Genomic DNA, 23,193 nt, shown 5'->3' with positions numbered 1-23,193 from the left:
TGGTTGGGACCCGTGTCCATGCTCAGGGTCTTCGGGGCTGTAAAAGAACACAATCGATCTCTCCAGCTGCCAGAGAGGCCTGTGCTGCAAGCTCTGTCTGTCTGGGCTCCTCTGGTATCTGTCACCTTCCAGTTCGCATGCAGAGCCCAGAACCAAGCCTTAAAGATGCCTCCTTTCCTACCACACTATGAGGTACACCTCTGCAGCTAGTGCATAGGGATCCAACTCCCATTGGAAAAGCTGTAAAATTCCCAAAAATTCTGTGCCATCAGCATGACCACCTCCCCCCTCTCTTGCACCCATGTTTCAGAGCAACTGTGTGTGTGTTTGCCAGGGGTCACTCACGGGGGTAGGGGTCGGCGGCGTCCGCTGGCTTGTTGACATAGTGCACGGACAGGTCGCTCTGCAGGATCTCGTCGGCTGTGGCCCGCGCCAGGCCCGCCGCCAGGGAGAAGGGGCAGTTACTGCAGAGAGAGGAGGGGGGGGTTAATCAGGACTAATCTCTCACAGGCGAATAGTCACCTCCCAGACAGCAGTGTCCAGGGCTGCTCACTTAGCAAGGTAAGAGCACAAGATCTCAGTGATCAGCTGCAGCAAAACAGGGTGCCTTGCAATGCTTTGCCACTCAGAGTCCTGTTAGTCACTCGTTCACGGGAAGACTGGAGACTGATCTCTCCTTGTGAGCCTGTCACACGCACCCCTAACGGAGCACATCACGGACATCCACACACTCGCTCTCGGGAGGCAAAAGAGCTTTTCCTTCGTGTTCCCTCATAATTCAGGTCAGCCGTGAAGAAGAGGCTCGGTTGTAACCCAACTGGCCGGGCGAAGGGAATGTTGTGTGTGTTAGATGGCCTAGCGTCCAGATAGTGACTCTTTCAGAACCCAGATTCTAAATCTAGGGCAGTAATGTGAATGGAAAAGAACATCAGGGTTTCCTCTAGTAATGCTGAAAAGGGCTTTCCAAGTGGCTCCACCGCAGTAAAGGTGGATCGCCCCAGCGCAGGCTGAACTCTGTGATCACGGGTCCGAGCCTGGGTCAGGCCGCTAACCCACAATGGCCAGGATTCCTCAAGTGGTGCTGCACAGGCGTAGGCTGGCATTACTAGGCCACTAATCTCGATCGCTCTCTCGGCTATCGAGACACATCGCCCCCTGCTGGTGGTGAGAGATGCGCCCTCCCCTGATCAGCCCTGAATTTCGCATGTTAAATACGATAAAAGATGAGTCGGAAGAGCAGAGGAGTCTGCCTGCACTTCCTCACTCTCCCCTGTGTGCGGTGGCGGGGTCTGTGAGAGTAGCCTACAATCCCCCTCACCTCTCGGGGAATGAACCAGGGAGGCAGCAGCAGGGGTACAGCTGGGGTGGAGAGATGTTGAAGAGGTGCACAGAGTTGTGGGCAGCCAGGGAGTGTTTATATGTAGAAGAGTAGAAGTGCAGGACAGGACTGGAATTTGACCTCCTCCCACATGTTGGCTAAAGCAAACCATTTGGAGCAAACTGTTCAAAAATCTGAAATCGATGTAAAACTGAAACGATGAATATCTGAAGTTTCCATTTACTGTGATCAAGTGTAAGTCAGACTGCAGGCCCTACCCACCCTGGACACCAATGAAAGCTCTGCAAGGCCTTCAGAATGAGAAGCCGGAGACCCCGGGAGAGAAGACTCGAGTGCCAGAACGCCGCCTGGTGTGAATGAATGAGACGAGTGGAGCCGGAGCTCTCCTAACGCACACCAATTAGCCACACTGTAATCACACATTCATTAGATCTGTTACGCCGATGTGGTGTTACGGCAGCAGTGGCAGCTTAATGACTAAAAAAGAAAGATGTCCCTTTGGAAATGAAGATTGTTATCTCAGCTGTTCATTATAATTTAGTCGTGACAATGCTGGAATGCAGGGCTCTCTCTGGCCAGCTGGTTCTCCTGTTCTGGACACAGTGTCCAGCCAGGGACACCTCAGCTCTTGGATCATCTCACACTATAGTCAGGGATTGGTTAGAAATCTAGAATTGTGAAGATAGAATTGCATACTTTAGAGAGAGTACGTAATAACATCCAATTTCTAATCACCTCATCCAATTCAGGGTCGCTGAAGAGGCGGAGCCTATCGCAGCAAGCAAAAGGCACAAGGCGCGCTACACCCTGGATGAGACACCAGTCCATCACAGGGCGGGCGTGCGGGCGGGCACGCACACACGCACGCACCAGGACCGATTTCACCAGAAGTGAATAAATCTACCAATATATTTTGTATCATGGGAGAAAAACCTGAGCACCTGTTGGAATCCCACACAAACATGCAAACTCCACCCAGACAGCAGTCCAGATCTGGAATTGAACCCAGGGCCGCAGCTCTGCAAGGCAGCAATGCTGACCACTGCGCCAGCTTGTATAGGAACATCCCCACAGCAGTTCTGCGAGTGAGTTCCTTTGCTTTGTCAGTTGAGAGCGAGTTCTCTTTTCTAGTGACAAACTGGAAAACTAGTTATGCAGCAAAATGGTTGTACAGTTATACAGTTTGGTTATCCAGTGTGTGCCAGGTAGACAGTACGGTTATAGAGTTTGGTTATACAGTGTCTATCAGAGTGTCAGGTATACAGTCGTTATCCAGCGGAGCATTAACTGGAGGGACCTGAATGAAGCTCTAATGAAGGGTACAGTGGCAGTCTGCCACCCTGATGTCAGCTCAAGATTGTGTCCCAGTGTCTCATGTCAAGGGACACTACTGCACAGGAAGCGAACACATTTCTGAATGATTAAAAATAACACTTCTCTTGAAACTGCAGCTTGAAAAGCCTGTTATCTGGCCAGGAGTCGACAGCAGAAGAACTGGACTTCTCCGTGCTCTCTCCCCAGTCTGGGCCAGCACCCCAGAAACACACAACCTGCAATTCCAAATCAGGGGTAAGGGGGGGGGGGGAGAAAATATACTTTTATTTCAAAAGAGAGTGCAACTTTCTGGCCCACCCAGCATCACTTACAACAACTTACAAAGCCCCTCAAAGAAACACTGGGGCAGCATTGTCAATGCTCTAGTTTGGCTGTTGCAGCATTATAGTGTTTTGTCTGCATGTACTACAACCGTGTCCTCCTACAGTGTTTCAGTACTAAGGTTTTCCACAGGGGTTATCTGGTTAGCCGGGAGAAACACCAGGATCTGGGGTTTGTTCTAAAGCATGACCTTGCCCTGCGGGTGCTGTTCCTATCGTGACTGGCATCAATCTCTGTCTGGTGTTGTAACCATAAGAATCCAACATGAATGAAGAGCTTGACAGCTGATGGTGTAACCATGACAACACACAGACCGGCACTGACATCTGGCGCTGTTGCTACGGTAACGCGCTCAGCCTGCCATTGATGAATATGGTAGTGTTGCCGGTGGGCCATTCCGCCAATGTTGCAGCGCCTGTGTCAGCCTGCACCTGCCCGGCATGGCAGCGGGCCCTGTGACATCAGTTTTTATTTTCTAGGATGTCAAATTGTTACCAGTCCTTCATGTAGCAGCTGTCTGGGATGTGTGGTATTATCACTGCGAAGGAATCTGAGATCCAGTGTCCTGGACTTATCGTGTTAGAAAAGCAGCAGTAAGAAAGTAAGTTGCTGCAAAAAGTAGGGCGGATTTTCCGCTGCCCTTCCTTGTTTTCCTGCTGCTCTGATTTTTCAGGAGCTGGAGCGGCGCGCAGCCAGCAGGAGAAGTGGAGCAGGCTCCGTCAAGGGCAGCCCAATGACGGCACGGTCTACATCTGCGGGCCGGGCTCTCGGGGGCCTCGAACACGAAGGAGGAACCTTTGGCGCCTGATTAGCTTCAGCGTGGTCTTCATGTAGTCAGCGTGAGGAAGAGATCGACAGCGATCAGACAGGAGGGCAGAGGAGGTGCTAAGGAGGTGGAAATCAAGAGGAGGTGCTAAGAAGTCAGCAGATGGGAGTGGCTACTTTACAAAGAGAGTGGTGGGTGTCTGTGGAAAAACTACCCCACTATGTTTCTTGATGCTGAACACCTTGGAGCATGCATGCAAACTTTTTGTCCTTACATTTGTTTTTGTTTATTACTTTTTGCCTTCACCTACTGTTAATCAGACAGGTTTTACCAAGCAAAGAACACAGCACAGCTGGTGACAAACCATGTGCCAGGTCAGGGATCAGGGGGAGGCGTAGATGTAGCTCTTACCAACGCTGCCAGTGCCTCAGCCACACAAAGGGGGCGCTCCTGCCTCATGCTGAAGGAACCTTGACTGAATCGTCTACCCACCCAGTTAGGACTCCTGGCTACCCTGGACTGACTGGGACAGCACCACTCCCCCACAAAGCACGACTGTTTGTCTGTACCTCCCATTCTGCTTGACTCTTTCTCTTCCATCCATCCATCCATCCTCTAACCATTTACTCACGGGGGGCCAGAGCCTATCCCAGCAAGCAACGGACACAAAGTGGGACACACCCTGGCCAGGCTGCCAGTCCATCACAGGGCACACAGACTCGAACCCTCTCACACTCACACCAGGACCAGTTTTCCTAGAAGACGGCTAACCTACAAGTGTGTCTTTGACAAACAACATGCAAACTCCACACAGACAGCACCCCAGGTTCAGAATGGAAGCCAAGGCCCAGCGCTGGTTGGCAGCAATGCTGACCACTGTGCCACCCTGCCTCTCCTTCTTCTCTTTTTACTCACTATTCTCCACTCCAACAGCACGAGTAGAGCTGTTGGCAGGTTGGTCGGTTTACAATCTTTATCAATGAGTCTTGTGAGGGCCACTGCACTGTCTTCTCAAGAGGATCCTTTGGGAGTCATTTTCTTAAATTCAATCATCACAACATGACTTTACCAACATCTCCAGTTAAAAGCTCTTGTTTTTTTTTCTCACGCCCCTAGGGCTGCAGGGTTTGGTGTCCAAAGACGAAGCTTTTTACCCAACTTCGTTTGAGAAGCTACTGATTTTGGACAAGACATCGTCAACCCTAAATCTGTAGATTCAGCTGTGAGGCGCATGGGGGAGAGTAAGAAAACCACTGGTTTCGTTAATCCCGTTCTTCACACCTGTCCTGGGAAGGAAATGATGAAAAAGGTCTCCGTCTGCTCACTGACTCCTGCATGGCCGAGTTTGTGCTCATGCCCACTGTGGTTCGACACTCACTACTACAGTTTAATAAGTCAGTCCACAAAGACCTCATTCACATTCTACATGCGGCACTATTCTGGTTATACTGCATCTTGTTCTTCAGTCATTTTTTAAGCTCCTGAAGTACAACAGTTGCTCCTGACAAAATTCAGCCACCTCCTCCAGCACAGCTCCCCCTGGAAAGAGCTCATGTCTGAGGTGGCAGCTGAACCAGTAAGAAACAAGTGGTACGAACAAGCCAGAGAAGCCAACATCCTTGTTTAATCTTCACGACTGGCAGAGCGCATACTGCTGTTCCCACAATGCCTCAGTCTGCGTATTCCCACTTATTGAACACCTGTGACAAGTTAATATTTCTATTGGTTCTGCCTACTTTAATTAAACAGCACCCCTTTAATCCAAACACCTAGTTCAGTCTGTCAGCGGTTTCTTTCTTCACGCTGTGCATGTTACTTAGTAACGAGTACACCATTCTTACCACAAATGAAAGTGCGTATTTGCAACAAAAAGGAGAATTTGGGGTGACCTTGAGCACCATATCTGGACCAGGCTGCAGTCGGATTGAAAATGTCCCAGAGTTCCTGGGGTACCTGGTGCATGTTCTTCTCTACAGCTTTTGGGCAGCAGCTGCTGGGACACACAGGACCAGCGCTGACCTCTGGTCAGATCGACTGGATGGCTGAGATCTCCCCTCTCTGCAGGGTCTTTCCTCCAGCATGTTTCCTCAGACGAGGGCGACAGTAGTGTCACTGCCTCATACCCTGATCTTAGGCCTCACAATCTCAGCGGGGCCGGGCCCGGTCAGCACTGGGACTTGAGACTGGTGGACCAGTGGGTGACACTCTGCCATCTGGGTCAGAAGTCTACACCAGTATAGCTAAACCCCACTCTGGACTTGTTTCCACAATCTGGTCCACTTCCAGTTCCCCCTTAATTTTAATTTGATTAAGTAATTTTTCACTTCTGAGAAGTGCTATACAAATTACAAACAATTAAGAATTTTGATACAAATTAAATTATTACTAATTTATTGTCTTTAGCACAATAGACAACAGTCACAGACCTGTTATGGGATTGAATACAATACAAAAAAAAGGAGAAAAAACTAACCGAGTGAACAGTGACTATTATTTTGGCCTTTTTGATTCCTGTTTCATTTTCTCTAGGACACCCGGTAGCAATTATTAAAAAGAAACCAATTAGTGATTAAAAAAAATACAAGTCTAACAACACTCCTAATAGAGAACACACTAAGTGTCAAAAATCCTCATCTTTATTACAGACAGCAAATATAATAATGCCCGAAAAATTTCTCACTGGCTTATTTTGAAATACAGCACTATAGTACAAAAATGTTTCACTCCTCAAACTTGGCTTTACAGTATAAGAGTCAGACTGCTGAGTTTCCAACACGATCATCATATGAAGTAATTTTCCAGCAGGATATATATTCCTGACTGCTATAATAATGTTTTTAGAGGGTATAATTGGAGCTATGCTATGATATGATGTAGTTTGAGCAATTTCACTGTAATCTATTGCAATTTTTGTTTTGTACATGATCTGTACATAATTAGAATTTGACTGTACATGAACAAATCTTTTCCTTTTACTGAACTGATTTTACCGAGTCTTGAAGAGAAAGCTGTCCAAAATGCCATTAGTTTCTGGTATACCTGATTAGCATGACATTAGTAGTGCTTTTCTATAAATATATTAACAGGAGACATTACCTGTTCTACACACAAATGAGTGCAAGGGAGTACATCACACCACTAATAAGCTTTCATGACTCATAACAGGGGTTATTTCGTTTTAAAGCTATGCAGCCCTTTCTTGATGACGTCGTGCAGCCTGGTCTGCAGTCCATGTGCGATTATTCATGTGGAAGACCAGGACTCCCCAGGGATCAGCGCACAGCCCCTGGCTTCCTGGCCAAGGTGCCACTCCTGTGACGTGCCAGGTGCCAGCAAGCTTGCAGAGGCATTGGGGACAGAAGCACTGCAACTCGAGCCTGCCTGTAAGGCAGTGCAGAGCTTGCAGATATAGCAGAATAAGAGGGGTGGCCAGTCTGCACCACACCCTGCCGGGTTAGCTGTCTGGGCAAGGAAAGGGAAATTACATTCCTTTACACAAAGGGTAGCGGGGGTGTGGAACAAGTGAACCTCGGATCAATCAGCTACGAATTACTGAACGAGTCAGAAGGACTGAGTGGCCTCATCTATTTAATAAGCCTGGTTAATGAAGGGGAAACACTATAAGATCCCATTTCCCTGGGATCATGGTGGCACAATCTGCATTCCTATTGTTCACAGCATCTAGCAATCGCAACGAGTGTGATGATTTACTACTGGGGGTCGGGGTGTTACAGGGGCGGAGGCAGTGAGGTTTCTGCAAGAAGGCCCTGCCTGGTCTGCGTGACAGAAGGGGAGCTCTGGCAGCCTGGGCGTGCTGTCAGGCTGGCTCTGGCTCGGTCAGGAGCTGTGAAAGCATCGGCGGCTCGGAGAGAGAGAGACTGACTCAGAGGGAGCTGATAACGGCCTCATCAATCCCCAGCTGACACCACAATGGCTGCCACTGTCTGAGAGCCTCCCCCGCATTTCCATTCATAGAAATCCGACACGCTCTCTCACTTACTCACGCACGGCCGGGGGGGGGGCGGGGGGAGGGGCCGTGCACGTGTCCTCATTGGCTGGCCTGCTTCGGCACACTCTTCCACAGCCAACCAGAGCCCCCCGTCGCTTGTGCGACAACAGCCAGAGGAGCTGCGTTAGTATTACGACAGAAAATGAGGATTTAGAGGGTCTTCCATCTCTTTTCTTTAAAAAGATCGCTTACTCTTTTGGCTTAAAGAAACAGCTAAGAATAGCTTCTCATAGTGACATGGGGATGTGTAGGACAAGGTAGAGACGTTCCATCTCCTCAAGGCCCCACTCACTAACTGAGCTCTTAACTGCTTAAAAACCTGCAGTAATTAGTTAATTGGGCCCCTGAAGCGGTTCTGAGGAGGATGGCCTGAGGGCCTGTCGAAAGTAGGAGGAAACGCAGCTCTCTCTTTCTCCACTGATATATAAACACCCCATTCTCCTGTGATAATGAATTACAGAACTAGAATCAATGTCTTACTGCATTAGAACTCTATCCAGCAGTTTGTTACAACACTCGTCTCTCACGTTTCATGATGCATTGTATTCTTTGCTCTAGGCTGTACTACGACCTCACCGGGTGGGTCCTGCGTCCCAGGGCTTGATTCCCACCATCATCACCCATCTGTGTGGAGTTTGCACGTTATCTCCAGGTTTGCACAGGTTTCTCCAGCTACTCCAAGTTCCCCCAAAGCGTGCAGGACAGGTCTGAGTGTTTGGCTAGTCTCCCCGGTCTCCACGAGGAGAGAGGCTGTCTGCGCTGCCAAGCCGTGGCCCCTGTGGAACAGCTGTGCAGTGAGACCCTGTTTCCTCTCCAGTGTTCCGAGCCTGGTGCGCTGAAACAGCCTCATTCCAAACCGCTCTGCTCTTCACTCCATTTCATCTTTGTGCAGGAACCACATAACAGAACATGAAATATCAAGCACCGTGCTGGTGTTGAAAATTTTACATTCAAAGTGCATCTCAGTTCTGTTCCTGAGGCACCCAGGGATCCCATCAATGAAGCTTATCGATCCTATTGATTTTAACAGTTTTCTATGCTCGAGACGTCACCTTACAAATAACCTGTATGGGCGTCACTTTCAAGGAAAGCAGAACTCATGCTCATCTATTGTTGTCCAGTTTAAGAACTAAAATAATTTTAATACTACAAGCAGACTGCTCAGTAAGGTCTTGATGAGTGAAACAGCTTTAACTGGGCTGAAAACTATACAACATAGGTGCGTCCCAGAGGAAAGACTGGGAAATATAGCATCAGACAATATCAAACCATGTTGAAAAAGTGCTTCTGTAGCACAAGTTTGATAATGGTGCTTTTTTATCATCCTTCAATAAAGCCTACATTCAAGAAAAGACCTTTTGTGACCAAGGATCGAAGCTAATAATCGAAAATCGAAAATAAGCCAATGCTCAGCACATTAAGCAAACCTACCCTGGCATCAGATTTGATCAGGTTTGAAATGTTTCTGATGCTTTTCTGCCGACAGACAGAAATTTAAACAGCACCCTCATTCAACAAAGACCCTCAGACGTTTGTCATTTCAATTCTTTCCCAAACAAGAGTGGCCTTTTCCCCCGGAGTGGCCTGAAATAGATCTGCCTCAATTTGATCATCTCTGAGGGGACTTGGGAAGTCACAGTGGCTCAGTGTACCCTGGCGTGCCCGCTGTCCGGTCACACTGACACACAGAAACCCCCAGAGCTGCAGAACGAAAATGCTTTTTAAAAGCAGAGGAGTGACGATTCCCCCCGTTCCAAGGGGACTGTAGACCACACAGAGTGTCATTGCAGAAATCTTCCTCTGCCCTTCCATTTATGTAATTGCATTTACATTTGTTATCTGAACAATTCACCAATAATTCAGCTGATTGCCTGAAATCTCCAATACTCTGCTTCCACCCTGTGCTTGGATGGTATGGCAGGAAAACGCCATTGTAAAACACTGCTGCAGTGGGCTAGTCCCGCGGTCACCTGGCCCTGAAACCACCAGCTCGTTTTTTAACAGTGCGCTGTGAGAGATGTGGCCCAGAGAGCTGTTTCCCGATGCAGCTCATTAACCCTCAGCACTTTTAGAAGGCGATGGGGATAAAGTTCACTGCCCTGCAACGTCACAGGAGGTAGCAGTTCTGCCTTGTGTGTGCACCAGGACTGCGCATCCAACAGCACAGAGCCCTCTTCTACGCAGGTGAGCTCATAGCTAGATGACTCACAGGCAGTGTTGCTTAGAAAGCCTGGGGAAACAGCATGGCAGTGGATCTAAACCTCCTTCTGCTTCAGTCTTTCTTTCTGCCTCACCCCCTGTCCCTAATCAGTAGGAGTGCACTGAAAATTGGATATTTCATCGCTCATCTCTCTCCCTATTTATACATCACAATCACATCTTCCCCACACGTTGAAGAGTTTGATCAAGGCTAATTTGCTCTCTCTAAAATCCGGGGGACATTAGACTCCTCAGATGACACCATGTGTTTAAGAACAGCGCTGTCAAAACTCCCACGCCTCTTGAATCACTAACCCCTGTCTCCTTTTAATTTCATTCTTCTACGTCGCAGGGATTTAAAAGCTTTTCGGTTCCTTAAATAAAAAAATGCTTTTTGAAAAGTCACAGCCAGCTGTTCCTGTTTGCCGTATGAATCTCTGCTGCCTCGTTAATTTGTGACTCAAAAATGCAGAAAGATCACATGAGTCGGCCACCACAAGCACAATGAAAGGAGCGAATAAAAGACAAGGGCAACCGGGGCTCCTGTCCAGCACAGCAGTGGGTATCTCCTTCAGTGCCACAAAACCAGCGCAAAAGCATCCTGCTTAGAATCAGAGACCAGAGGGCAAAACTCCAACATAGCTACCCCCATTATAGGATTGTGCCTTCCAACGCTGCGCTACACTGCCCAGTAAGTATACAATATTTCAGAGTGAGGCGCTCTGTGCAAAGTACTGGAATAGCCCAGTATGTGGGATTCTCATTACTCCTGAGGACTGTAAAGTAGTAGCAGACCAGGCCTCTTCCATACATGCGGAAAAAGCATGACTGTGGTAACACAAGCTCCTAGTGCATCTGCAGACCTGGGAGTATAATTTCAGACACCTATAAGGGTTTGCTGTCAGAGGTTACTGATAATCCCTGAACTACTGAACTATTTATTACCCTCATGATGAGCTGCGTCAAAGGCGTTCACACACCTCCCTCTCCGGGACACGCGTGGCTGCTACTGGAACTGACTCTGTGCTACAGTTTGCATCAGCACCTACCCCTACAAACAAACCAACACACTCTCTGGCATGTCCTGAGAAAGGTATGGTGACCGTGGGTTTTATAATATTTGTGTCATGTTACAGAAGAGGCAACATGGTGGCACAGTGGTTAGTCTCGCTGGGACTTTCACAAAACTCACATGTTCTTTTGTCCCTCAGTCAGTCATACCTTCTCCCCTCTGCTGAATGTGCAACACCCAGGTTCTGATCTGTATCCCTCAGACAAGACAAGACAAAAAAGAAACAAACTAACCCTGGATGCTATTGCTTCCTGCTTTTTAAACAGCCACCTGACCAATTGTCTTCCAGCAATTTGCAGCTCATTCACCACAGCATTCTGGGAAATGTGGTCCAGACAAGGGCCTCCATCTTGTCTGAACCTGCTGTACCATCACAAATACCTTTCATGCATAACACATCAAAGACCTATAACTCTTCAATTTAGAATTAAAAAAACTTTCATTGTCCCTGATGACTGCTGGAAGGTCACTCCACAGTTCAGGTGCTGGACAGGAAGAGGGTCTGTTTTTCCAGTGCCTGACATACAGTGTGGTGGCACCGGAATTCCAGAGAGCAATATGAACCAGCCTCAATACTCAATAAGAGGGAAATATTGCACCTGTTGTTGCTGTCTGCACCCAAATGCTTGTATCCCTGAGTGCTTTGCTCCTTTGCAGGCATTTGAAAACCACAGACGTCTCTCCAACCCAGCGTGAGCAGAATCTGTCTTTCTGCAGCCTCTGCACGGAGATCCTGATTCCCACAGCCCCAGTGTAAGTAAAGTACCTTCAGGGTAATAAAATACAAGGCTGTCGAAAACAAAAAAAGTGTGCTTAAGTGAATTTGGAGAGGCGTCAATTCGGCAGAGCTTTCCTACACAGCCAGCACCTGGAGTACTGCCAGGTCCAGACACAACCGAGGAAGCATCCCTCCCACACGGACTGGGACTGCCAGAACAGAACCACCAGAACCTCCTGGGTGCCGTAAGAAGCAGGGAGACATGCCAGGCATTGTGAAAATGTCTGAGCCTGATCTAGAAACTAATAGGGAAAAGAGTAAGCTGGACAAACTCCGATGACAAGTGAGAGCGTCACAGGCTACCAGAAACAAGATGGGAAGCACTGAGCGACTCATGCCGAGACATCATGACACATTCTAGGGAAGGTGGAGAAGTAAATAGAAAGGCAAACAAAATGGAGGGATTTATAGTTTAAAAAGTGGAATTTAAATCAAGAGAAGTTACATAAAGATTTTGTAATGCATTAGTAAGGCTTCAATTAGAACAGTGTCAACAAAATTAGATATTAGCCTGCCCCCCCGGTCTTCCCACCCGGTCTGCCCCCAGCTGCCCAGCCTGCCCCCCTGGTCTGCCCTCAACACACCCTGACACGCAATTCCATGTGAAATTTCAGAGCCCAGTCAAATTAAAATGAGCACGCCCCACTCCAGGTATCAATCCTGTTCCTTTCTCAGTCTCGGGATCTCTACATTCCTGGAAATCCCTCTGCCTGATCATCCCTGTCAGGCTCTGCAGGAGCCCCAAGATAGACTGCCCAGAATCGAACCAGGGCTCCAGAGCTGTGAGCAAGCAGGGCTAATCACCACACCACTCGGCCACCCTCCACTGCCAATGATAACAAATTGTATTTATATAGCGCCTTTTACCCCAAAGGATCCTGAATAACACTAGATTTATCAGAAGAGAATCACCTCCTCCAGCACTAAACTGCAGTAGAAAATACTTCACCAGCTGAATTAAGAGGAAGATTCACGCTAGGAGTGTGGACAGGCCTCATACTCATCCAGGTCCTTCACGTTTATCAGTCATGCATTTGCAAAGTATTGATTCTCTTTAGTTTTACTTCATTCTAGATGTAAAACACAGGAGATGTGGTGCAAAATACAGGCCCTTTTAACCCGAAGAGTCTGTATTAGATTATTCAGTTAAAACTCTTAAATGAGCCCAATGTATGTGAGAGCATCACAGATCACAATCTATTACCCACTTCCTAAAAGCTAATAGCGATAAATTAAGACTTGTGCAAATTAAACGCATTCGGAAAACACAGGCGCTCGATTTAATAATCATCTCTCTTTTGTTCCAAAGTAGCAGAGCGTGTCAGGAGCACTAAGCAGATACGTCCCATTAAAGTGATGTGAGATTGGTGAAGTTTTAGGAATAAAACTATTTAAGACACAAATCTATGAATAGCTAATTAAGCGAAAGATTTCACATTAAACAAATTGGATCCCTATAGCCTGTCTACAGTTCAGACCGTCTGAAAGGAGCAAGCAGGCAGGCGGGAGCCTGGAGAATCGTCAGAGAGAAATCATCTCTCCATCTCTCTCACTGAGAAATATGCCATTCCTGTATGAGTCTCACATAACCAGCTGAGGTCACATGACTTCCATCACAGTAACTGCTAGGTGGGCTGTGAGGGTCTCTCTGTCACACAGGTCCCTGCACTGCAGCAGCACAGAAGTGTAAAAGAGGAGACTGCCTGGACTGGGGGCTAAAGTACCCAGTTCAAATCCTGGCCACGCCTGGTGTTATATAGCTGAGGGTTTTCTTCAGGGCTGGTGCAACAGGCCCTTTCCGATGCCTGTCTTGCCCAGCCCTTGGGAAACCACTTCCAGCAGCCTGGCAGAGCCCTGGATGAACTCACGTGTACTCATTGTGAGATGTTTTTTGTGAGCCATCAGGGTGACACAATGTCTGCAATTGTGCCTAAGGATGAGTGTATTAATGGTGTGACTTTTGAAAAGAGCTAGAGGTTGTTTTAAAATATCCTGGAGACATGACAGTCAGCATCTACCCTCCCCGCGTTTGCCTGCTTCCATTCAGCTTTTTCCTTCAAGCTCTGGATTCAAGAGATATTGGGGATAATTGGAATCTCCATTTTGGACCTGGGCTGCAGTCTGTGTGGAGTTTACATGGTCTCCCCTGTGTTTGCGTGAATTTCCTCCCACAGTCCAAAGACATGCTGGGAAAACTGGCCCTGGTGTGTGTGTGTGTGTGTGTGTGTGTGTGTGTGTGTGTGTGTGTGTGTGTGTGTGCCCTCTGATGGACTGGCGTCCCATCCAGGGTGTACCCCTCACTGCACCTGTTGCTTGCTGGGATAGGCTCCAGCTCCCCTGCAACCCTAAACTGAAGAAGCAGTTAGAAGGAAGGATGGGAGCCCTCAGGGGCCCCGGGCCCCTTCATAGGGAGGGAGCACCAGTCCAGCACAGGGAGGAGGAAGAGCTCCCCCATGGCCAGCCTCCGGTTAAGGAAGAAGAATCGTGCCGGGATTCAGGAAGGGCGGGTGTGCTGGGGAGTCAGCTGACCGATTTACATCCCCAGGTTTCCACAGCGATTTGCCTGGCCCAGGAATGCATTTGCCAAACAAATCCTCTTGTGAGGATTAAGACCCAGCACGCAGAGCGTCCGGGCTGCCATCAGGCCGACGCTCAGCCGAGAGGAGGAACAGGAAGCTGGGTGCCTGCAGAAAGCAGCGGCCGGCCAGAGACGGCTACTTCCTCTTCCTCCGCTGCTCTCCACACTGTACACACAGCTGCTTTACTCCCAGTCTGGCTGGGGCGCGGGCAGGGCTGGCGCAAAACGTTCCACTCCGAAGCTCGTCTTCTTAATTCACTGGAATGTTTGGGACAGCACTCAAATTTGGGAGAGGAAGTGGAGCAGTGTTTCATGCTGAAACACTGCAATAAACCGTGGATGATGCAGCTGGCAGCAGTTCAGATGTTCTTGTGACAGGACTAATTTCCCCAGACTTAGATCTGCAGTTCTCTATACCAGGTTATATCTTAAGAAGTGCAACTAAGCATGTATTCAAGGTGCATTCAAGACCTGACACATTCAGATACAAAAGTTAATTTGATTTCTTGATTTTTGCAGATTGTCCTGAGGCTGTGACCAGCCTTCACAGTGTTTGAGACGGATAAGCTCGTGCCAAATGTTCTGCGTTTGCTGGCACACAGGGGACTGGGAAGGGAATGTGGGAAAGTGGGACAGATGAGGTGAACACGCAGAGTGAGCGAGGCTGTGTACAAGGAGAGGAAGGTGAAGGTGAGCAGCGATGCGGCGGGCGCAGGGTGATGCCACATGGGCGTGATTAATGGCGCCCAGTGAGGGGGGCTGCAGGGGCTGCTGGGAAGGGTGACCTACTTGAGCGGGGCCGTGTCTGTTTGGGCTCCGGCGACATTCAGGCAGTGATACTTAGCGAGCTGGGGACAGGAGCAGGGTGCTGTAAGCACACAGTGACCCGTGGCTGTAATTCAATTAACAGGCTGAGATTCCAAATGCTCCAAAAAAGGTCCGTAGGCCTGATGAAGAGTTGGGCTCAACCTCATAAAAGCGTCAGTTTTTCTATAATAATTAATTTCTATAGCAACCTCTTCGATAAACATATCACTCATGATTCCAGCTTAAGGGACATTGGCACCGAGACTTACAGGTTTTCCCACAAGTGAGCTAAGTGAGATTACACGTTCCAGTTTATCACTTTAAATTCCTGGGGGAAGCTGTATGAGCCCTGCTTGCTACATACGTGTGTTTCTGATCCTCACAAGGCTGGTTGGAGCTGGGAGTGTGCCCTGCCTGCTGCAGCAGGATCAAGCGCCAGGAGCCAGTCAGAGGGGCGTCCTTCCCATTTTAATGGGTTGGTTCTCTGTTCTCATACTATGAGCTAAATATCTAAAAAAGCCAATGCATATTCAACACATCCACAGGTCATTTTAAGAATTCAGTTATTGATTAAAATAGAAGGGGTTGTTTCTGTCTTTTCTCCAGCAGAACATAGCTATCAGGCTGGGTACATACGGTCCCAAAGCTGTTACCAAAGCAACAGTGAAGCATGTAAGCTATTTTTATTGTAAAAACACTATACATGCATGCACTCACGCACACATGCACAGCCCCGCACTCACATACACACACTCACACGCACACAGACACATGCACTCACATACACACACTCTCACGCACACACTCGCACGCACACACTCAGGCACAAACACACAGACATGCACTCTCACACACACACAAATTCTCACACAGGCACAAGAGATTCACAAACGTCTGTGTTGTTTATGCTGTGCTTCAATCACTGGCGGCAGTGTCAAACACACACAGATCCGACTGCTCCCCCTCACCAGGCGGAGCTGCTCCAGGGTGTTATTCTCGGGCGATTCCCAGTTCATTCCCTAGCTGTGCCACTGTGCCACGTGTCATTGTTAGCAGCTTATCAAACCTCCTTGAGCGCCGTCCTTTGGTAAAGATGGAAATTTGAAGTCTTATTGTAAGTGACTAAGTGCTGCTACAACAGCAGTTGTTGATGCCTTAGTTCATTAGTCTCTGTAAGTCACTTTGGAAAACTGCACCTGCTGCAGAGGAAAATGCATTTTGAAAAATAAGGGTACCATTTGAAAGACAGGGTAAAGTACATGTGTGCTATTTTTATACTTGTTAAAAGCAAAAATGAGCTGCTAATTTTTACGGCGTAGAAAAGGCCAGTTAGCATGCATCAGTAAGCAACTCACTGAACTGTTCCTGTCCAGCCCCTACCATCACCACTGACGAGAAGCTGCTGATGGTGATTCAGGGTCTGCAGATGAACATGCATCTTTAAAACCTCCCCTGAGTAAAGCGGGGCTTTGAATAAAGAAAAATATGCAATTTCTCAAAGCATATTATTATCTGAGAGCATAGTGTTATATATTAATATGCGGTAGGAGTGCAGTGACTGGGAACAGAACTGAGCACCTGTACCCAGGCCCCAACACCATCTGCAGGCATTTTGACTCCTTTGAACCAGCAACTTTAAAAGACCCTCTGAGCCTTTAAAGAGATTGGTTTAGTTAAGAGAGAGCAAAAGGTGCAGCATAAAAACTAGAAGACACCTGTGGGAGTAGAGCTTGATTTTACTGGGTACAGGTCACCAATCAGAGCTCTGGATGTGACCTGCAGGTCAGGGGTCACGGCCTCTGCTGATTGTGAGCAGGGCTCTCTGAGGAGATCTGCTGCTAACCCTGCACCCAGGTCCCTCCGGGAGTCCAACACGCATCCCCGCTGTGTCCACAGGGTGTTTTTTCACTTCCTCACCCACAGCAACAGTTTGGACTCTGGCGTAGCTCACTAGTTACATTTGCAGATGATGCAGAAAGAGCAGCAAGGAAATTACTGACTTAGAAAAATCACGACTCTGGCAGACGCTTGGCAAAGGAAACAAGGGAAAGAGCAAAGTGGCAATGTAAATATCGCAGGCAGCCGCAGGAACCAGCACGCGAATCGGCTGTGTGATTATGGAGATTTTTCTGCTGTATATTTCCATGTACATGTGGGGAAAAAACAGAACACTGGGCTACAAGACGCTAGAAGAGTGGAATGTATTTGTACCAGGAAGCTCAAGCCTTCCAAACCCCAGCAGACCCTCACTCGCAGCGCTGTGTTGGGTATGGGTCACACAGTACAGACAAGGTGTTACAGCCTGAGAGAGGTCAAGAGGTCAAGGAGGAGAGGCAGGAGTGATTCCCAGTCTCAGGGGACGGACATACAGCCACGCTAAAGGAACTAAACATCTGCAGGCCAGAACCAAGGATATTGTAAGGTGATTTCACCTAATTACCTAAATGGGTTATAATACATTAATAAGGGTTACAAACAAGACCCATCCCAGCAAGTCTCATGACCCATCTGGTGTTTCAGAAGCATAGTAATTCAAAGATCTTTTAAAGAAGTCAGATTGCCAGATTCAACAACATGAAACAAGTAATAGGTTTATTCCATGCTGAAAAAAAGAAGAAAGAGAACACAACGTTTCGGCCGTGGAGCCTTCTTCAGGTGTGAGAGAGACAGGGCAGTAGGCAAAGGTAAAGTAGCGGGAGAACAAAGGTTGGGAGGGAGGAGGAGTGAGAGGCGGGAGTAGGGGACACAAAGAGAGGCCAATCAACACCTCACCAAAGCAGCTACCCACCTGAACTAGATTCAACAACATTACCATGCAGCTTGTTCCATTCTCCTACCACCCTTTTTGTAAATTGTTCTCAGTTTAAATGCATTATACAGTACATTCACACCATTGAATGTATATGGTTGCTCTTTTCTGGACTGATTCCAGAGTAGCAATACCTTTTCATTCAAACATGCTCACCAATCTACACTTTTAACTCTATATATTAACCATTCTGTTTGACTTTTTATTACTCCTTCTTATTATTTTACATTTATAATTTATGTTTTTCTACCTGAAGGTAACACTTTGCATTTGCCTACATTAACTGTCACCAGCTGTTTGCCCAGACCTGAATGTGGTCTAAGTCTATTGAATTGTTTTGCAGCTTGCACAGTGTTTCATGATGCTCCTACTTTAGTAACATGACTAAAAGAAGGACTTATTGGTCTTTAATTATTTTGTGATGGAGACATTTGTTAAGGACCAAAAACTTGGATATCCAACCCTGGAGACCTGCGATACAGCAGGTATTGTAGATCATCTTTAAATCACCTTCAATCCAACAGTTTCTTAAGAAGTCCATTGAGATTAAACAGGAGATTTGCTAAAGTAAGCAATTTAGAGATCAGTTTTTTCAGCCCTCAAAGACCAGGGTTTTCTTAATCGAGCAATTGACTTGCTTGAACATTAATAACATACAGGAGTTGCTAATCTTTGAAAACAGGTGACTCTCTGGACTGGGGCTGGTGGAACAAGCTTTACATCTCTTCATGTGTTCAGTGCAGCAGCAGGAGGCCCTGGGGGGGTGTTTATCTGATGCGTTTCTAGTACCTGTAACAAAGTTGACTCTTGTAGGACTGTGAAGGCTCTCCACCTGAGACAGGGTGTAAAATTTAATTTTGTAGTTTAGTAGTAATTTAAGTTAAATTTAGAAAGTAAAATATAATTTGATAAACTGTTAACACTTTACATGTATATATAATTTGAATAAAATGTAAAATGTAGTAATCACTTCCCTGAAAGTTTATCTATGTATACAGGAGGTCTCCTCCTTACAAGTCCTAAAAAATAGTGAAACGACTTAGAAAGGGGGATTAATATCCATAAGAAATAAAGTAATAAGCTTGAGATGTGTCCTCAACACCTGCAGTTCAGACACGTGTATATGCATACAACAGACTAACTCTTAGCGAACAATAAATAGAAATAGATACGACAAGTATGTCCTCTTTCTTACCTTGCTAATGGATATAATGTGCCCGACAGCGGCCCTTCACAATGTCTGAAGTGTTTTCTCACGTCCGTCTTCACAGAGACCCTTAATAGCAATTAACCTCACGTGACCTCCCAGCCCCGGGTAAAGGCTGGACAAATACACGAGCATAAAGCGCGCACCACTCACAGACCGCAAGCTGGACGGCGCGAGGGCCTGTGGCGTGACGTCACGGCACACGTCACCGCGGGTCTGTGCGCCGTGTAATCGATTTAGCTGTCTTAATGAACTGAGGACATAAATGCGAAACGACGAATTTCTAGTCGATTTATAAAACGGGTTCCCCCTGTACTGAGCTGACACAGGGCCCTACCCCTGCCTCAGCTGTGAAACAAGGACAGGAAAGGAAAGGGATACATTTTGGAGGGAGAATAGGAAACGCTTCAATACACAAAGAGCTGTGGGGGTCTGGAACAATCTTTCTCCCTAGACAGTAGAAACATTCAGGGGTAAATTAAAATTCACCCAGGTAATAAACTAATAACATCTGAGCAAAACGGTCTTAAATGACCTCTTCTTTACAGCCTTTAATCTTATATTCTTCTACCATCTAAACACTGGAAACAGTGGTTATGACAATAATACAGCAAGTCCAATCAGGTCAAACTAGGTCACTACATACAAGAGTGTCTCTAGAAGAAGGATTATGGCTTTAGAGCAACAGAGGCAATGCAATTAGTATGATCTTAAACTGCTTTTACAGCGGGTGTGTCAGTGAGGGGAGGAGCAAGCAGCTGGCAGTGAAGTCCACCTCCTCGGGCTCGAGGCTTCACAGAGATCCATTTAAACAGAAAAAAAGCTTCTTCTGATTTCTGCGCGTCTGGGATTGCGAACTGTAATCTGCGGGACTATCAAACTGCACCACTCCGCAGACAGGCTGCCGTCTCTCACCCCAGTGTCCCTACTCCTGTCTGAACCCAGACACCCCGTCCTAGCTGGGCCACACTAGACCCCGGACACCTCCCAGGGCACTACGGAGCCCTGCATCTCTTTTACCAATTAAAGAAAAAAGAACTGAATTATCCAGAGGTTGCAGATGGAAAATACCTTGAAAAATGAGAAATGAGGCACTTTTTTCTACACAACAGTTTTGTGGGAGTCAGGAACAAGCTTGCCAGCCACATTTCTGAAGCTGATAACCTGACCTGTGTTCCATGATTTTCAATGAAGAGAATATCATGGCAAATAAGTAAGAGGAGATGTAGCTGCGAGAACCTGCAAGTGCCCCAGGCCTGGTCTAAAACAGTGCCCCATGTCTCACTGCCCAGCCCAGGTGTGAAGGGGTTAACTCAGCTGCCATCCTGCTGCTGCTCCTGCCTGTTAAAAACCCTGAGCCCAGCAGCACAAGCACACACCTCTCAGACCTGGCTGCCCCAGGTCCCACTGCCCTCCGCCCAGCGCTCTCCTTCGTCACCATGCACAGGAGGCTGTCATGAACTGCCAGGCCTGCTTCGTCTTCCACTCGGCGGTCAGCCGTGCTGCCCGTCTTCGGGTTCGGCCACCTCGCCCTTCCTCTCGAGGAGCGGAATCGCTGGGCCAGTCATGCTGCCCTCCGGTCATCTGGTCTAGTTTTTATTTATTCGATCTTCGCTGTTGACCACAGCGATCCCCAGGTGCAATTTCCTGACATCGCAAAAGCCATTCTCGAAAAAAGACGGACTCATGAACTGACTGCTTTCTTCTGCAAGTGCTGGCTTAGAGGCTTGCTGCACTGTAAGCCTTGTAATTAGTCGTAATTAGTCTGTTTTATCTGAAGTGTCTGACAAAGAATAGGAGATGAACCAGGCATCAGGAATAAGAGCTACTGTTACGACAGGCGCTCGTGGAGCCCGGTGACTCACTCAGGGTGAAACAGAGCCCTCGAGACAGCACAGCGACAGGCTGAGCTCACTGCTGCTCACAGGAAACAGTCCCCATAAACAGGGTCTTTACCAGAACAAGGCCGAGACATTATTTCTGTGATGTTTGCAAAAAGCATATTTGTATTTCGAAACAAACAGCGAAACCCAACCCAGAGGACGCAGGTGGAAACTGTGTGGTAGTGTATTTAAAACCAGGAACACTTCTTTACACAAAGGGCTGTGGATGTCTGTAACAAGTTAATGTGCCATGTGGTTGAAACCGATACCCTGGTTTCTTCTGAGACCCTCAGATCAATTAACTGCTCTCAAGCAGGCTGGATGACCTCCTCCTCTCTGTGACCTTCCTCATGTTCTGATGTATTATTTCGTGGTCTAAGAGGGCGGCTGCTGACGTGGTGCAGCTGTGTTTTTCTGCACACTGTTCTGCACACACACACGCTGCACCACAGAGACCCACAGAGATCCCCCGGCCAGGCCTGGGGGGGGCCGCTCTGCTGACTTCGGCCGCCCGGTCTCCCTGCTGGCAGGGAAAAGGCCCTGCGAAGCACAGTGCTGGAATGAATTGGCTGCGCTTTCCAGCTAGAGGCAAAGTAAAAGCTCACAAGCCTGATGGCTGCTGGCGGTGCTAACATTGCCGAGAGACACAGCACTGTGCTGAGCAGATTCCTCAAGTGTTAAAACGAGCGTCCCCAGAATATGAGACATTTTCAATTTGTTCCAAAACCAACAGCGCATGAGCTGCGGAGAAGAGCTAAATTGGTTCACTTATGACTCAGCTGGTCCAGTTTAATACTTTTCTGCTCCCTGAGCCTGATGTCACCCTTTGCTTCGGTCATTCCGGATATTTACAACGTCTGTGATCTTCTAGTTCAAAACTGAAGAAGAGCAGTTCTTTTCATCCCCCGGAAGGTGACGGCTTTCTGTATAACCTGGACACGATCTCCTAGGTCAGGTTTCTCTGCTGAGTGGAACTACTTTAATTTCCCCAATTCAATTCCGTCTTCCTTTGTTTTTCTGTACCGGTTGTTGCACTATTCTTCCTCACATTGTCTAGAAGAGCACGGTGACAATACCGGCTTCCAGAAACACAGCAGGAACACAGAGCCATGCCAGTAAGGGCTTCGGAAACTCCTCCCCCCAGCTTACACCTCACAGGACCCACTGACGGCGAGACAGTCGTTCGTTCTCTGGATTGCGCTCGTAGCCGCCCCGACTCGCCGTGCTGTGCGATGGAAGCCATCTGTCTACGTGTGAAGACCACACAGGAGACCTGGTCTAGGGTGTTGGCAGGGCTGGGGCGTTTATCTGCACCCCAAACTACACCGGTCTCTCAGCAATGCAGAGTACTTGGGCCGAGCCACTGGCCACAGTGAGCTCTGTTTCTGCCGGGCTGGAGCCCAGCTGGCTCTCAGCGAGGAGGAGGGGGGGTTGATAGACATGACTGAGGAGAGTGATCCTGCTGCCACCCCTCTCCCCGACGAACTCCCTTCATCTTCCTCTCACGATTCCTTTCATTTCCTAATGACACAGCACTGGCAACAACCGCTCCAGCGCAAAGCGATTACAGGGAGAATCGTGCCTGGAGCCCCACTGACTTGTGTGGGCTGAGTGACACACAGCACAGCTCCCCCTCACAAGAACGAGCAGCCTTAACCCACTCCTGTCCGGAGAGCTTGGCGACAGGGGTGACTAGCTTTTCGATGCCAACATCTGTCCAAAGCAGAACTGCCTGAGCCATTCATGCACAACTCTACTGAGCCAGTACTATGTAATTCACCAGCTGGCTCGTCTCTCTGATCCTCATGCCTTCCAAGTGCCCAGCTCGGCTGCCTTCATGGCCATGCCCTCTTGCTCCTGACCTGGCAGAGCTTTCAGAAAACTGCTGTCCCTTCACGACTTACAGGTCTTCATGACTGAAGGTCAGACAGATACAATCCATTCATCTAACCACCTCTTCCAGTTCAGGGCCCCGAGGGAGCCAGAGTCTATCCTGGCAGATGAGGGCTGGAAGGCAGGACACACCCTGAAAGGGTCTCCAGTCCACTGCAGGGCACACAGACACAGACTCACACACCAGGGTCAATTTT

At 48.0% G+C, this 23,193-nt stretch overlaps 1 protein-coding gene across 1 annotated transcript in view; it reads right to left on the bottom strand.

Annotated features, from left to right (window-relative positions):
• Window positions 1–23,193, bottom strand: part of ppm1e (protein phosphatase, Mg2+/Mn2+ dependent, 1E) — a 46,479-nt gene that overhangs the window by 11,152 nt on the left and 12,134 nt on the right. Inside the window, exon 2 of the mRNA XM_088907004.1 lies at window positions 346–464. Coding sequence (XP_088763130.1) covers window positions 346–464 — 119 coding nt within the window. The remainder of the gene's footprint in view (window positions 1–345; window positions 465–23,193) is intronic.

Source organism: Atractosteus spatula, chromosome 27 (genome assembly GCF_055471065.1).
Source record: "Atractosteus spatula isolate fAtrSpa1 chromosome 27, fAtrSpa1.hap1, whole genome shotgun sequence".
NCBI lineage: Eukaryota > Metazoa > Chordata > Actinopteri > Semionotiformes > Lepisosteidae > Atractosteus > Atractosteus spatula.
Note: the sequence above shows the minus strand (reverse complement) of the source record. Positions and strands in the feature narration are given on the sequence as shown.